General features: G+C 36.0%; 1 protein-coding gene across 1 annotated transcript in view; it reads left to right on the forward strand.

Annotated features, from left to right (window-relative positions):
• The window catches only part of NRK (Nik related kinase), a 166,076-nt gene that overhangs the window by 84,038 nt on the left and 64,071 nt on the right, over positions 1-17,967 (forward strand). The window contains exons 5-9 of the mRNA XM_019661488.1: positions 4,788-4,913; positions 7,820-7,930; positions 9,364-9,454; positions 12,355-12,485; positions 14,192-14,246. Coding sequence (XP_019517033.1) covers positions 4,788-4,913; positions 7,820-7,930; positions 9,364-9,454; positions 12,355-12,485; positions 14,192-14,246 — 514 coding nt within the window. The remainder of the gene's footprint in view (positions 1-4,787; positions 4,914-7,819; positions 7,931-9,363; positions 9,455-12,354; positions 12,486-14,191; positions 14,247-17,967) is intronic.

The following is a 17,967-nucleotide window of genomic DNA, read 5'->3' on the forward strand; positions in this document are numbered from 1 at the left end:
TGATGTAAAGCTGGGACCATTTTGTCCTCGGTGGGAGGGGGAGCGTGAGGGAATTCTGCAGCCAGATTTCCCTCCCACTTTTTAATGGTCACATATGGGTGTGGGACCAGCCTGTTTCATGTCTCTGCCCCTCCTACCTGTTTTGAGTTGGCTTCTTCTGTATGTCCTTAGTTGTAGGGCTTCTTTTCAGTTAGACTTGAGGCAATTCTCAATGATGATTGTTCCGTAGTTTAGTTCTAATTTTGATGTGATTGTGAGAGGAGTCGAGTGCAGCGTATACCTACAGGGCCACCTTGACCAGAAAATTCTATACCCTTTGTTTTCAAGTCTATATTGTCTTGTATAAGTATTGCTACTTAAGCTTTTTTTTGTTTCCATTTTTATGAAATATCTTTTTCCATCATCTTTCAGTCTGTGTGTGTCTTTAGATCTGAAATGAGTCTCTTATAGACGGCGTATGTAAAGGTCTGGTGTTCTTAACCATTCAGCCAACCTATGTCTTTTGTTTGGAGCATTTAGTCCATTTACATTTAAAGTAATTGTTGACAGATATGTAATTACTGCTATTTTATTCATAGTTTTGATTTATTTTTCTTAAGGAATTCCCCTTAACACTTCTTGTAATACTGGTTTGGTGGTTATAAACTCCTTTAGCTTTTTCTTGTCTGGGAAACTCTCTCCTTCAATTTTAGATGATAGCTTTGCTGTGTAGAGTAATCTTGGTTGTCGTTCTTTGCTTTTCATCACTTTGAATATTTCATGCCAATCACTTCTGGCCTGCAAGTTTTGGTGAGATATCAGCTGATAGTTTGATAGGAGCTCCCTTGTAGGTAACAAACTGCCTTTCTCTTCCTGTTTATAGATTTTCTCTTTCTTTAGGCTTCGGCATTTTAATTGTGATGTATTTTTGGTACTGGCCTCTTTGAATTCATCTTTTCTGGGACTCTGCTTTTCATGAACATGTATATCTATTTATCCTTCTCCAGTTTTTGAAACGTTTCTGTCTTTTGTTTCTGTTTTTTTTTTCAAAAAGGCTTTGAATTCCTTGCTCTGTCTCTTCTCCTTCTGGTACCCCTATGATGCAAATGTTGGTATGCTGGATATTGTCCTAGAGGCCCCTTAAACTATCATCACGTTTTCTGGATTCTTTTTTGTTTGTTTTTTGTTCTGATTGGGTTTCTTCTGCTACCTTATCTTCTAAATTGCTGTTTCAAAGTGTTGATTCTCTCTAATGTGGACTTTATTTTAGCTACTGTATTCTTCATTTCTGACTGGTTCTTTTTTGTTTTCTATCTGCATTTCTATGTTTCCTATTTCTTTATTGAAGTTCTCATTGAGATCATTGAGCATTCTTATAACCAGTGTTTTGAACTCTGCATCTGGTGGATTGCTTGTCTCTGTTTTGTTTTATTCTTTTTCTGGAACTTTGTTCTATTCTTTCACTTGGAACATGTCTCCTTTTCTCCCTATTTTGTCTGCTTGCCTTTGCTTGTTTCTGTGTATTAAGTAGAGCTGCTATGTCTCTCATTCTTAGTAGAGTGGTCTTATGTAGCAGGTGTCTTGTGGGGCCTAGTGGTGCAGTCTTCCTGGTCACCTGAGCCCATTGCTCCAGGTGTGTCCTTTGTGTGGGTTATGTGTGCCCACCTGCTGAAGTTGAGGTTTGGTTTTTGTTTGCACATCAGTGGGAAGATTTTACCCTCAGGCTGACTGGTTGTGAGGACTGGCCATGACTATAGTGTAAGAGCTGTTGTGCAAGGGCTGACCCTACAAAGCAGAATTCACTCTAGCAGGGCTCTGGTGCCTGCCCCTGTCAGCTCCTTGGGTGTGTCGTCTGTGGAGATTCCCTGGTAGTGCTATTGCGTGACCCTGCGGCCTGTCCAGGGCCTCTTTGTATGAGCTACAAAACAATGCATGTATGTTTTCCACCTGTGCTGGATGTGGAGGTGCCTACGAGAGGCTAAGTAGTGAACAGAGTCTGGTTGCCAGCTTGGGGCTGCTTAGTTAGAAGTAGGGGCATGCTGAGGTCAGATCCTGCTTGTTTGGGGATTGTAAACCTTTGAAAGATTTTAGGAAAGACCTCAACATGAACCAATATAAGCTTTTTGTATGGAAAAATCACTGGAAGCATCTTGGGGCAGGGTCTCAGGGAGCCAGCATGGGATGACCAGTGTTAGTCAGGTCGATGGAGATTCAGATATGGTGGCTGCCTGTGTCTGCACACCTGGGGAGGTTAGGGCTCAACAAAGAAATAATGGCTTCTGTGAACACTTCTGTCTAGGAGAATGCTGCCCTTCCTGCTCTTGCCTTGAACCTAGACCAGGGGTCGGCAAACTTTTGAGATGGAAGAGCCAATCCTGTCCCTCACAACAATTTAAAAATTATTTGAGAGCCATAAAACAAATGAAATCACCATTATGTGAATAATATCATTTAAAAATTTTACAAATGAAACTATGATAGTTTTATTTTCATTTTCAATTTTACTTCAGAGCCACATGTACATACCCAAAGAGCCACGTGTGGCTTGCGAGCTGCAGTTTGCCGACCCCTGAGCTAGAAAATTCAGTTCCTCGTTGTACATCCCTGGTGCTTTTTGAGCAGCTTCTCCAGTGATGGAGCTGAGAGGGAGTGAATCCGTCAGCAAGTAAGTCCTTGTGTGGGCCCCTTAAGAGGAATGCCAGAGACTCCAGCAGCCCTTTATCTCACTCAGCCACAGTCTTTGCTGGTTTTCACTGCTAGAAATTGTGAAACTTCTCTTCCCAACACTGGAACCCTGGGCCCGGGAGCCTGTTGATTGACTGGAACCCCTTGCTCTTCAGGCAGCCCTCTGCAGCCAAGACATCCTTCCCGAGTTTTAATCCCCACAGGTGGGTGTGGGGATAAGCCAGTTCTGTGTCTCAACTCCTCCTACCAGTTTCAAGTGGTTTCTTCTGTACATCCTTAGTTATAGGACTTCTATTCAGCTAGACTTCAGGTGATTCTCAGTGATGGTTGGTTTATAATTTAGTTGTAATTTTCATGTAGTTGTGAGAGGATGCAAGTACAGTGTTTACCTACTACACCATCTTGACCAGAATTGAAGCATATATTTTATAACAGATCAACACAGATCAAACCAGTACCATTAAAATGTGCTGAATCAAAAACCAATCAAGGTTATGTGGTACAGGCATAGGGATAGGCATAAATATAGATCCATGGAATAGAACTGTTTCTATATATGTATTGTAAACTGATTTTTGACAAGGGTGCAAAGACAATTCATGGGTATAGAATAGTCTTTAAAACAAAGATTACTAAGAAAATTGGATATCCACATGTAAAAGAATGAATTTGGACCCTTATTTAATACGAAAATTAACTAAATTTGGAACAAAGACCTAATGTAAGAGCCAGAACTAGAAAATGCTTACAAGAAAATGTTGGGATAAATCTTAATGACCTTATATTTGGCAATAGTTCTTTACATATGACATCAAAAATACAAACAACAAAACATGAAATTGATAAATTGGACTTCATTAATTTTCTTTAATTGTGCCTCAAAGGACACTATCACAAAAGTGAAAAGAAAACCCACAGAATTGAAGAAAATATTTTCAAATCACATTCCTTATAAAGTACTTGTATCTAGAACATATAAGTAAAACTTACAATTCAATAATACAAAGTCAAATAACCTGATTAAAAAACAGGGGCAAAGACTTTAGATTAGACTTCCCCTGAATATCACATACAAAAGGCCAAGAAACCCATTAAAAGATCCTTGGCATCATTAGTTATCAGGGATTTGCAAATCAAAACGACAATGAAATACCACTTTCTACCCATTGGGATGGTTATGTTAATCAAACAAAATAATAAATGTTTGTGAGGATATGGAGGAATTGGAATTTTCATTGCTTTTAGAAATGTAAAATGGTGCAGCCACTGTAGAAAAAACAGTTTGGCATTTTACCAAAATGTTAAACAAAGAGTTAGCATTTGACCTAACATTTTCACTCTTAGGCATGTACTAAAGAGTAATGAAAACAGAACCACACAAAAACTTGATATGAATGCTCATAATAGCATTATTCACAATAGCCAAAGGGTGGAAATAACCCAAACATTAGTCATTTAATGAATGATAAACGATAAGGAATGAACTACTGGTATGTGCGATAACACTGATGAATCTTGGGAAAAAAGCTAGTCATAAAAGTCCACATATGTGATTATCATTTATATAAAATGTCCAGGAGATCATATATATATATATATATATATATATATATATATATATAGTTGCTTAAAGCTCAGATGTGTGTGGTAGAATTTAGGGGTGATTGATACCTAAAAGGTATGGATTTCTTTTTTGGGGTGATAAAAATGTTCTAAAATCAATTGTGATGATGGTTGCATTAATCTGTAAATATATTAAAAACCATTGAATTTTACACTTTAAATGGGTGAATTGTGTGGTATGTAAATTATATCTCAATAAAACTGTTACAAAACAAACAAAACTGTAATGATGCGATTCAGTGAAAACTTTATACAGCCATTGCTGCTGGTTCGGGGATCACATTTTGAGAATCATTGAATTAAAAGAACTTCAATTAACCTTTATTTTCTCCCAAATTCTCAGTTAACTGGAGATCTTCATTCTCTGACAATTCTAGTTGAGATTTTTTTATAACTAGCTTTGGGACATAATGGGTCACCATAGGATTCACCTTCTGTATAATTTAGAGTCACATAGTCATTGAATGGCATAGTTTAGGAGCTTTATTCTTATTCTGCAGGATGAGGAAGAAGATCTCAGGACTGAACTCAATCTTTTGAAGAAGTACTCTTTCCACAAAAACATTGTGTCCTTCTATGGTGCATTTTTCAAGCTGAGTCCACCTGGCCAGAGGCACCAACTTTGGGTATGTATTTAATTACCTTGATGTTATTCCATAAGACTAGGTGTCACTTGAGGACATACACTTTCATAAACTGAGATGCCACTTTTGTGCATCTACAGGGAAACTTAAGCATTCAACAGCTCAAAATAGTATGACAAAATGTTCTCTAATTCCTGGAGAAGGGAGGGACAAAATATGAAAAAAATAACTTAAGTGCCTGGCAAGGGGCTTGGAGGTAGGATGGGGGGCAGGGAACTCAAATGAACACTAGAAATATCTAACATATTTATTTTCAAATATAGTTTTGCTGCTTTTAATTTTATGTAATTATTACATTTGCTGGTAAATTAGAGATATGACTAAGGAGACTACCTGATAGACTTGTAAATAATGACTTCATAAGTATCAATTCTAATTAGCATTTGATATGAGCATATGGGTGCATTTTAAGAGTTTGCTAAATATATCCACTTATGTTTAAACATGACTCCTAGAAAATATTTTATAAATTATTAGTGACTTACCCTTTTCTTAGTCATCATGCCTACAGTGTCACAAATTAGAGATCAATGAGGTATTTTAAAAGCTAACTTAATTCCACATATAAGTGAGATCATCTAAAAAGCTGAATGAACAAGGAAAATAAACAGAAATAGTCTCAGAGATATAGAGGAAAAACTGATGGTTGCTAGTTGGGAGGGGGGTGGGGATGAGAGAGAAGGGGAAGGGATTAGACAGCATAAATTGGTAACTACAATATTTCCACAGGGATATGAAAGACAGTTCGGGGAATATAATCAATAAAATTGTAAATATTTTGTAGGGTGTCAGATGGTCACATGTCTTGTTAGGGAGACCACTTCATGGATGGGGTAGAGGCTTGATCACTGCACTGTACACCTGAAGATGATGTTATGTGATATTGTATGTCAACTATAATTGAATACATACATAGTCACAGGATGTGAAGTACAGTGTGGGAGTGGAGTCAAGGGAATTGTAATAGATATGTATGATATGGAGGGAGCAGGGCGGCAGATTGGAGGAGGGGGGTTGTCACTTTGAGGGGTAAAAAGTATAGTGCACTGTGTTGTACAGCTGAAACTAATTTAAAAAATGTTTATTTCACACACAAAAAACCTGACTGAAACCCACACTATAGTTACCAGAATTGTTTCTGCCTTCCACTATGCAATAAATAGTCAAATCAAAAGAAAATGAGCTTTGGTCAAAGATACCTTTATTTAAAAAGGAATATTTAAGACATAAGCTGGGGCCAGTGTACACTTGCTACATTTGCACTTTCAGTCCAAGTCAAGAATAGTATTTTTTCCAAAATTATGACTGAGACTTTTCAGGATCTTCAAGTGTCAAGGAAAGATTCTGCTACATTTTATATAATGGGCTTTAAGAAGCAGGGCAGTGGACATTATAGAAAGGTGTTCAAAGGACTACATTTGAAACAATGGCTTTCAAGCGTGATCATGCATCAGATCTCCCAGAGAGTCTGATAAAACACAGATTGCTGAGCCCCACACACAGAGTTACTGATTCAGTTGGTCTGGGCTGTAGGTCCACAAAATTTTACTTTTTAACAAGTTCTCAGTTGATGTTGATGCTACTGGTCTGGGTACCACACTTTGGGAACCGGCAAATTTAGAGGTATTTAGTTTAACCCTATTTTCTCCCAAATGTCCAGTTAATTAAATCCTCTATTTTATGTAGGTGAATAACAAATAAATCTAAATTAAGTTGGGGGGAAGAGAATCTCTTTCTTGGGAAGCTTTTCCTTGAACTCAGTCAATTTGATTGCAGGTTGAGAAGCAGGGTACAGAAGATCTCAAAAGTATTTACACTTCAACATTAAAACTAGATTTATTATGTTTATTATTTATTTTTTATAAGTGTTTTGTTTTTATTTTCAAATTCTAGATTATTTTTCTCCAAACTACAATTCAAAAGAAAAAACTGTCAATTGCATTCTTGTAGGCCATTTTTTTCCCAGATGAGTTATTTGTAAGAAAATTCTATTTTAAGGCTAATATTTTTGACAGTGTCTCATTCAGATTTTGCTTTATAACTCAATTTCTCAGAAAATTTATTTCTGCCACCAGTGAGTCAGGTGCCCAACTAGTAAATTTACTTCCATACATTTGCTAAGTAGAGAACTGACTGATATGAAGGAAAATAATCTATTATAATTAAACCAGCAAACTTTAAGTACAGGTTCATGCATTAGTGCCCATGCAAAGCTGCTTTATCAATAGAACAAAACAATGTATTTTTAAAAAAACTATAGACAAGTTAATTATTTCCATAGATGAAGGGAAGCAAAAGGATAAACCCAAAACCATGAATATTCAGAAAGTCTACCTTATTTCCTTTTGGAATACTAAGATTTTCTTTTCAGAAAATTACCTCCTTAATTTATATATGTTGACAACTGATATCATGGCTTGTCTTACATCTGAGTACCTTCTAATGAGAAAGAAAAACAAACAAACAGCCTACCAACACAACCAAAACAGTTTCTGTTGCACAACAACCATCACTCAGGCTTGTCCTCTGCACAAGCTTCTTTCTAAAGGCATTTACTCATTCTCTTTTCAATAAGCTGAATGTTCTTCCTTCTAAGCATATCCCAAACTACCTATCCTTTAAGACTTAGATCAAATCCCACCTCCTGTTTAAGTATCCCTGTTGTAGTTCCTGCCTTTCCTCCCTCCACAGATATTTGGATTTTCCCCAACACTTTCTAAATTCCACTAGCCTTTGGAGTCTTCCACCAGACAATTGAACTAGTCTTTGCAGTGTCTTAATCTCTAAACATTACATATAAATACAATCCATATATGGACTAAAACTCTCCAGGTATTTTCAGAGAATTACTTTTTTTAATTCTTCATACTTTGCTGGCTTCCCTGCAGATGGTTATGGAGCTGTGCGCAGCAGGCTCAGTCACTGATGTGGTGAGAATGACCAGAAATCAGAGTTTGAAAGAAGATTGGATTGCTTACATCTGCCGAGAAATCCTTCAGGTGAGTCTTCATATAGTCATTCTCTTCTGGCCTTGAAAGAACCTGGGAGTAATATATACAATGTATCTTATGACTGTTCATAAAGGATGGTGTGAGAATTCTAAATATAACCTCTGGATCAGGATACCAAAAAGACCAAGAGGCTTTAGATTTTCAGGTGATGTCCTTTAAGGTAGACCATGGATCTGTAACTAGGCCCTTCCATAGTGTGGGCTTTAATGTCTCTGTCACATTCAGATTATTGTGTTTGGAGGGCCATGGACAAAACCACTTGGAGTACTTATTATGTTATTATGATTTTGAGTTCTTTTTTTAAAAGTATAACACTGTTAGAGACTAAGATGAAGGTTAGGCAGAAAGGCCATGTTTTATACAATGGCCCCAAACCATCTAAAATCGTTTTGCAGACAGATATCCTCTTAGAATAATGCTCTACATTTAAAACTTTCTTTATTTTGAAAACAAAACTGGACAAGACTGACAAGCTTCTTGATCTACCAAACTCAAATTTTTCCTTGTGAATTAAGAGCTTAGGGTCACCCAGCAAGGATATGAACAGAAATAAACAGTAACACTGATACAAAGTTAAAATGTCCTTCCTCCCATCTTAATTGGATTTCCTTGTGGTAAGAGTAGAAACTCTAGACTGAATTTATATTCAGGTTCATCGTCGCGCATCTGATGTGTGTCCTTGAGTCAGTTACTTAATTTCTTCAAATCGTACCTTTCTCATCTGTGATATGGGGTGACTTAGTATTCTCCTCAAATGGTTGCTCTGAGGATTTAATAATCTATTATATGTATAGCACTTAGCACAGTGCTTGGCAAAGAATAAGAACTCAATAAATATTAGCTGTTTTTACCATTACTGCTATTATTAATTCCCAGTTAGTATCTGGAGCGATCTCACTGAAGCCAGGTCACAGGTTAGTTTTAGTGGAACCAGTGTGATAAGCCAATACAAACTGCAAATGCTTTAAAATGAATTTCCATATTTCTCCACATTCTCAGCCTACAAGGGGGACTAGAAAATATTTTGGACTAAATAAACGGCTGGGTGAGGAACAGAGCAAAACAATGGCTCAGCTATGATATTTAAGATGTCCAGATCTTTACTCTTAGGGTTAGTTGGAAATGTGGAGGCTAGAAAGGAAAGTAAGTGGCCCAAGGTATACACAAATATTACTTTTTGGTGTTATTTTTCTTTCATTGGTGCCTGATTTATTTTCCTTTTCTTATATCCAAAAGTAGTATTTCTGGGAACTAGTTGTAGTAATTCCAGCCTAAAGAAAGAATTTTGTCTGAAAAATTCAAATCTGGGCCATTTTTATTACCAAAAGTTTTTCCAAAAATACTAAGAACAGTACCAGAAAAATAGAAAAATATATATACTGATGTGGCTTTTTAAAAAAAAACAAATATATTTTATGCAGGGCTTAGCTCATCTTCATGCACACCGTGTAATTCACCGGGATATCAAAGGTCAGAACGTGCTATTGACTCATAATGCTGAGGTAAAACTAGGTAAGTTTATTCTTGAAGTACTTTAAGTGAAGCCCCACTATCTTAATGAAGAAAAATTCTTTAAGATAATTGTGTTTCCTGTCATGTTACTAACAATATCTTTTACTTATTTAGGCTGTTTCTTCCCTGCCTGCAAAACCAATCAAAATTTGAAAATTTATTTGGAAAGGCAGGTGAAATAAGACAAAGATACATCTAACTGCTTTTCTGAAATTGCATAGATAAAAGCAACTTTTAAATTATAATGGAAGTTTTACATTTGGTCATTGCTTTACCCTCTGTTAGACCTACCCATTATATTTATTTCAACAATTGAATTGAGTTTTTATCATGTGCAAGTTTCCATGCCATGGACAGGGATCAAACAAAAAGATAATTCTTCCATATCACAGAGCCATAATTTCCAAAGAATATCAAAGAACTTTTTTTTAAGATTTTATTAGGGAATTGATGCAGAGGAACAGTGCTGGGGAATAGGGGGAAGGGGAACAGACAAGTTGCTGTCCTTTTGTTCTTCAGTCTAGTTGTGGAGGATGTCACTTCACTGGCCCACATTGGTATTATCATTGCAGCCCAGCTCCAGGTCGAGCTGTTGTTCACCATCTTAGCTGTAGAGGGCGCAGCGTCACTGGCCCTCATGTGGGATCCGAACCAGGGCCCTGATGCTCAGAGCTGGTGTCCCAAGCAAGCTCTTAACCAATGCACCACTCGTCCGGCCCCAAAAAACTTTTAAATTACTTAAGCACAAATTGCTTCTTTGGAATTACCCTCAAATATTTAAAGAACTGATATCAATTAGAAATGATGCTCCAGTGATATCCAAATTAAATTCAGAATTAGAAATCAAAAGACCAGAAAGTCCCTGGCTTTCTATTCCAGGGCTCAGAATGGCATAATTTATTGGGAAATAACCACACACGTTGTCTCACAGTCACATAGAAAATAATATATTACATCTTTTAAAGTTTAAAATAAATATTGTTGGTTTTTAAATAATACCATGTGGCAGATAACCTCATTGATACAGAATATAAATCACTGGTATCAAATTCTACATTATTTTTTAATTATATCACATCTTACCTACCATGTCTCTAGCATGACCTTAGGATAGTTCCCATTTTCCTGCTAAACAAATACAACCAGAATAGATTTTGTTCATTCGTTGAGAATGACTTTCATTGAATATTTGTAAAAGTAACATGAAGTAATTGTTCTTGAAATAAGTGAACAGTTATTTCAAGAAAACATATTATTCTTTTATGTCCGAAAGCTAAAAAAACTAGAAATTATTTTAAGACACTGTGTTAAAATACATGAGGGGAATTTGAATTTCACATTCAAACATGCAGGATAGACATTCTGTCACAAGGCTGCACACTATGTTTACATGTGGTAGAACTCCCATATATTTGGATCGAGTTGCTGGCCAACCCTACCATTTGCAACACAGAGGAGAAATTGTAAGTAAGTGAAAAGCCACTGAAAAATCTGTCACAAAGTCCATGCACTAAAGCTCATTTACTTTACTCTGTAGGAAAGACCTTTCAGCATTGGATTAGAATTTAATCAGGCTTGTATTACACATAATCTTTGTGTATGTGATTCTAGATTTCTCAGATTCCAGCATATTTTTAAGCAAAGTTTTATAAGGAGAAGTTTGCAGAGGGCAACCACAATGACAGAAAGGGAGTGACAGAAAAAAAGGAGACTGGAAAACTATTGTATTGAAATGGCAATTGACTAATTATCCTCATATTCTGATCCCTACATCATTGAAGAAAAGGTTAAATTATGCCACTGTGGAAGTCTCATCTCTACTTTTAATTTCAGCTCCCCCCCCCACACACACACCTTTTCTTCTAATGAGCACTCTTTGTTCTAGACTTTTCTCCTTTTATTTTCTTCCCTGAATATCACATATGAAATTGTGGCCTTCACAGATACTTATCGGTCCTTAAAGTTGGCCTTCAGGAGTAATGAGAATGCTAAGTTCTGATTTAAGCTATTTTCCAAAAATAATCTAGATAATAAGATTGTGCAACACCAATGATGTTCACATATTATGGACTTCTTTTGTTCTTGTTAGACCCTTCCTTAGACTGTCATAAATTCTTAACTTCTTATTTTTTTTTTCTTCTCCTAAATTCTTCAAAATACTTTTCAGTCAATTTTATTCTCCATCCTCTTGATTCCTGGAAACCATTCTAAATTAGAAAATATACTCCATTTTTTATCCCTGTCTGATTTTTCTGGACTAAATAACCCCAGTCTACTTTAGCCTTTTTCTGTCTGTTTCTGAGGATACCATACTAAATATTTTCATGTAATGTATCCCACAGATGAATAGAAGGCTGAACTTTTATAGTCTAAGCTAAGATATGAATACCATAGTAAATATTTGCATCTGATTCAGAAGACCTGTAGAAGAACTTAAAGTAAATTCTAGCATAAAACTCATTTTACATTATCAATCTGATAGGAATTTCTAATGTCATGAGTGAAGCTTCCTAATAAATTACTACTAGGTTTTAGATTTCTTAGATGTTGCTTATAGTGTTGGTCTTCCTCCAGCTTGGTGGCAGGTCCAAATACTACATATGTTATCACTTCAGAGGTTCAGAGTCTACTGATGGAACTTTATTTTTAATATTCATGGTAAACATTCAGCCAAACCTACTGTAGATTTATAATAGTGCTGCTGAACCCCTTTCCAAAATAAATATCAGAAAAAGCCTATTTCCCAGTATTCCTGGAGTAGACTTCATGGTAAAGTTTGCTGGGCTGGAATAGAAATCTGTTATCCATTGTGGCTTTTGTATTGGCTTTCCAAGTTAAAGCAATAACTTATTGAGCTTTTTGTTACTGATTAATTATTTTGACAATGCTGAATTTTGCAGTGGATTTTGGAGTGAGTGCTCAGGTGAGCAGAACTAATGGGAGGAGAAATAGCTTCATCGGGACACCATACTGGATGGCGCCTGAGGTGATTGACTGTGACGAGGACCCGAGACGCTCCTATGATTACAGGGTAAGTGTGAGGATTCAGATAGTGGGAATAAGATTTGGAAAAAACTTTTGACTAATGTTTATTTTTAAATGATAAAATAAAAGAATTAAAAATCAGGCAGCTCCTCCTTTCACATTAAACTCTAATAGGAAATACTAACCACTATTCCAATATGTGGTTTGATTATATGGATAAAAATAATATTTTCTAAGAATGTAGACAATATAGACAATTGGGAGTTATCCATATTTGAGGAAGAATGTCTAGTTCATGTTGCTTGCAATTTCTTGGTAAAATATTATATTATGTGGCTTTATATGGAAATTTAACTTTCAGGGAAAGAGGGCTTTCCAAACTTAAAAATGAATAAATGTAAAGTCAATTATTAATCCCTACAGTGACTTAGCTACAAAAAGTAAAAAAACAATAATTTGATTGCTAAGGGTAATGCAGAAAATCATTGGCATGGTTCACCTCCAAACCACAGAAGATCAGTGGAATAGACAAATTAAGTAACTATTCATGCTATTTATTAAAATTTCCACTGAAGCTGCAATTTGGACAATATACATCTATGTACACATTTCAAAAAGCTGATGTGGAAGGAAAACTCTCCATTTGCTATAGACTGGGAAAAACCACACTCACTCTCCGCATCATAAGTCATCCAAACAATTCACTGTGGTTTCGTTGTGTGGAACCTAGGACTGGATACTTGAAGTTGATTAATTCAAGTTTAATCTCTATTCCTTTTCCCTTAAATGCCCTCTGTTTGATCTACAAGCAGATCTGTTGAAAGCTTAGTATATAGTCCAGTGCTATTAGTAGCTATGGAGACTATGGAAGCATAATGTTATTTAAGTGACATTCTGTAAAAATACTTTACAGATGTAATTATTTTGCAGTCTTCCAAGGATTTTTTACCCATATTAGTAATTTATTTTTAATTTTTAACCCCATGTAACTGAAAGAAAACTTAAACTTAGACAGATCACAACAACTTTTTGAAGCAAAGAGATCTAAAAAATGAGGTTCTAAGAATTCAATTAACCTGGCTAAGAGTCGTGCAGCCAGACAGTGTACCTCTGGCCCTGTGCTGTTTCCACATTCTAAAAAATAAAGTACAGTTGTTATCCATAAAGATAATTTTCTAGAGCCTCCTTGAATATAATTTCTTATATTTATAATAATTCCATCCTCAATTTACTATATTCAAGGAACTGCTGAATGTGTGTGTGTGTGTGTGTGTGTGTGTGTGTATATATATATATATATATATATATATATATATGAGATTTCACTAAAAATTATACCAGTACTATGAAGTGGATACCATTATTAGCTCCATTTTACATAGGGTGAAATTGAGGTATAGAGAGTTAAATCATTTATTTAAGATAGCACAGTTAGTAGGCCTGTGATAAGGACTTCTTTACAGCAAGTTCCTTTTGGCATTTCAGTTAAATCAACAATAGCAATACATCAAAGATACATTTTCCTTACACTTAACCCCATCCCATATCAACTTGTGTAGTATAGTACTAGCTGGTCACAAGTTCAGATAATGTCTTCTTATAGCATCAGCCTATAATGAAGCTTCATTGTAGAACACCCACAAAATGGCTCTGGCATTGACTCCCCCCAAAGCAAAAGATTGTTTTGAGATTCTAAATACTATAAGTTTCCCATTTTAAGTCACTTTTTGGGGGCCATCTTTTCCTTTGCAGAGTGATGTGTGGTCCGTGGGAATCACTGCTATTGAAATGGCTGAAGGGGCTCCTCGTGAGTAAAAATATTTGATATTTGTTAAAAGTTAGGGAATCTCTTAGTCTATTTCTGTTTTGTTTGCTCACTTATACTGTTCTTTAGATATAAGTGACATCATATGGTATTTGTCGTTCTCAGTCTGACCTATTTCACTTAGCATAATACTCTCTAGGTCCATCAATGTTTTTGCAAATGGTAAGAGAAATAGATTAAGAGATATGGAGAACAAACTGATGGTTGCTAGATAGGAGGTGGGGGTTGGGGATAGGGGAGAAGGTGAAGGGATGAGAAAGTACAAATTGGTAGTCACAAATTAGTCATGAGGATGTGAAATACAGTATGGGGAATATAATCAATAATGTTGTAAAGAGTATGTAGGATGCCAGATGGGTACTGGACTTAGCGGGGGATCACTTCATAGATTCTATAGATGCCTGACAACTGCATTGTACACCTGAAGCCAAAGTAGAATAGTATTGAATGTCAACTGTAATTAAATGTGTGTGTGTTTATATGTAATCATGGAATATAAACTACAGCATAGGGAATATAGTCAGTGTTGTTGTAACAGCTTTATACAATGTCAGATGTTTTATAGATGGGCGGGGGTTATCACTTTGTGAGAGGTGTAAATGTCTAATCATTATGTTGTTTTGTAAACCTGAAATTAATATAAAAATGAAGTTAAAAAATAATTAATTAATTAAAATTGAGAAAAAAAGTTAGGGAAACATGTTGTTCAAATCTGCCACTTGTACCAGTCAGCTTGTACTGGCCACACAGGTGCAACACTGTGCCAAACTGTAAATGATGGCGTTTTCAGTGATTACCAAATGCTGTAGTCAGACTGGCCAGATATGTCTATAAAAAGAGTTTGTGCTTTTCTCTCTTATGTATCTTATTTTAGGCTGATTGAGTATTGTTTAGATTTAGCCATAATAGTATTTGGTCCTGACCAACCAGAATCTAAAAGCATTCTGATACATACCGGCTGGTGGAATATTTAAGTTCCACAACATTTACAGTCAGACACTGTTACTACTTCAGACTTTTGACAGTTGAGAGAATCCTCCAGTGGTTGATTGAAATTGAGCCAGTCCTCAACAGTGTCGGAAAATAAGCTTTCTTTTTCCCTTTGGAGTAAGTCCAGCTTACCTTTGGTGCTTTCCTTGCTCTTTTCAATCAGTTCAGTACCCTTAATAGCTCAGAAGGCTCCATTTCCTCTTGTTTACCCCTCCTCTCAATCATTTAAATGACCTGTCAACATCCTGTTTCAGGCTACTGGTTTCTGGTAAGAAAGCGAAAATGGAATGTGAACTTGGGCATAAATGATTGACAGCCATTTAATGTATTGCCCCATAAGCTGAGCATAATTGCTGTCCTGATTACCTAAATCCAAAGATGTAACTGATAAACACATTCCTGGTATTGTTGGATAAAAAGTGAGAGAAATGCCTGGAGTGTGTGTTGGGGATGGGGTAGGGGGGCAAAATTGCTTTGCTTCTGCCTCTCTAAGCAGGTCCTGTAGTTTCCCATGTTTCTCCATGATCTGTGTGCACAGTGTCCACATGCCAAGCTTTATAAGTTTGGACTATTTTAGTACTGTGTTTCAGTGCCAATGGGAGCAATTTCAAGGAGGTGAAATATTGGTAATTAATTTTTTAGAATTGCTGGTGTCCCTTGAAATTTCACAGTAGGGGCCAGGGTTAAAACTGGGATAGTTGTGGAGATCAGATTGCTGCTGCTTTCCCTCTAGTGTTCAAAAAAACTACAAAGTGCATATGTTGGATGAGTAAAAAATAAATTATGTAGAAATTTATATATGCTACATTTATAAAATTGAAATGAGATTGGGAAGATGCATATTATCTTTCATTATTGCTAGAGTATTTCTCTGTGAAAGAAATATGCTTAGATGATGTTAGATTGAGCAGCAGCTTCTCCTCCTCCTCCTCCTCCTCCTCCTCCTTTTCTCCCTCCTCCTGCCCTCTTCTTCCCCTCCTCCTCCTTTTCCTTCTTCTCACCCTTTCTCTCTCTCTCTTTCTCCCTCTCCCTCATTCTCTCTTTCCACAATATGGTATTTCATACAAGTACTTATACCTGGATTTGGTTAGGATTCATGACTGCATCAACTCATATATTCTTTTTTCTATTGTGTCTGAGTGTTCCTCACCACATCTTCTCAAAAACTAGCTTTCTACACTTGGCAGATTTGTACTTCTTGGTTCATATTTTTGGTTTCATTTTTTATTCTAAAATATTAAATCATGGGAGAAAAAAATGGTAACGAGCAAACTCACTGGAATGTAGAGGAGTTTTGCACAGAGTACACAAATGGCAAACTTCTTGCAAGAGAGGAATGAGGACCAGGAGATTCTTAATTCACAATGAGAGGAAATAAGACCAGCATGCCTGGATGTAATTGGAATGGTGTGACTTTGATCATGAGCAACTTGAAATCGACACAAGCTAAAAAAAAAATGTCTTTCACAGGTCTCCTTTATTTCCTGGAGTATTAACTTTTTATAAAAATTATTGTCATCTCTTTTACTGCAGAAATAACTTCAGGTTATGATAATTATCATCTCAGAGAGGAGGGCCTTCAAATGTGATAGTTCTGTGATAATTGGCTCTGAGGTCCTGATAAAATTCCCTTCTTTCTTTGGTGAGTCTCTCCTAGAGAAGTAAAAAGAGGAAGAATAACTTTTCACTGAAAGGGTGCTGTAGGGGCTCTCAGAGGTGAGACGATCTGGACCATTGCTCACCAAGACCTTCTTAAGTCCTTAGGTTCTGTGTAGGAATTCAAACTTAATATGAAGACCTTCAAACCAAGACCAGAACATTGCTAGTAGTTGCTCAAACATCAGAATGTCATAGGCTGATTAATATTGAATAGATAGATGACAGTTCTTAGTTTCTCTACATTTTATAGAAAAGTGAATTGTTGTCTGGTGAAGAAGCAGAATAGCATTGACAGTTTATTCTAACTCTCCTTCCTTGACAAGGTCCTACATCAGCCAATTCAACCGTAATCTAACTCATATCTTTCCCTATTTTAGTATTCTACTAGGTGTTGTAGAGATTATTTTTAACATTGTCAGCCATGTTTGTTTATATTCCTACTTCTATTTCTTATAGCATCCCTCCCGTACACAAGCATAAATCTGTACACTAGAGTCTCGTGACTCAGATTTACTGCTCTTCCATCAAGAGAACCCTTTGTTTGGTATTCAGAAGATTTCTTCAGATCTCAACATATTTTAGGAATAAACCACATTATTTAAACTAATTCAAATTACACCCAGTTTAATATTTCCAACCCATCAAGAGATGTTTTTTTTAATTAATTAATTGATTTAAATTTTTTTTTAATTTTTCAATTACAGTTGACAAACAATATTATATTAGTGTCAGGTATATACCATAGTGATGACAAATTTATACAAGTATGTACCACCTCTTCTTTATCCACTCAACCATTAATGGACACCCAGGTTGCCTTCACAACACGGCTATTGTAAATAATGCTCCAATGAAAATATGGGCATATACATCCTTTCGAAGCAGTATTTTGGTTTTTTGGATAATTACCAAGAAGTGAGATGACTGGATCCTTCTTTGTCTCTTGTTACAGATTTTGTTTAAAGTCTATTTTGTCTAGTATAAGTATTGCTACTCTAGCTTTTTTTTTCTTTCCATTTTCATGAAATATCTTTTTTCATCCCTTTACTTTCAG

Source organism: Hipposideros armiger, unplaced genomic scaffold, assembly GCF_001890085.2.
Source record: "Hipposideros armiger isolate ML-2016 unplaced genomic scaffold, ASM189008v1 scaffold_350, whole genome shotgun sequence".
Classification (NCBI taxonomy): Eukaryota; Metazoa; Chordata; class Mammalia; order Chiroptera; family Hipposideridae; genus Hipposideros; species Hipposideros armiger.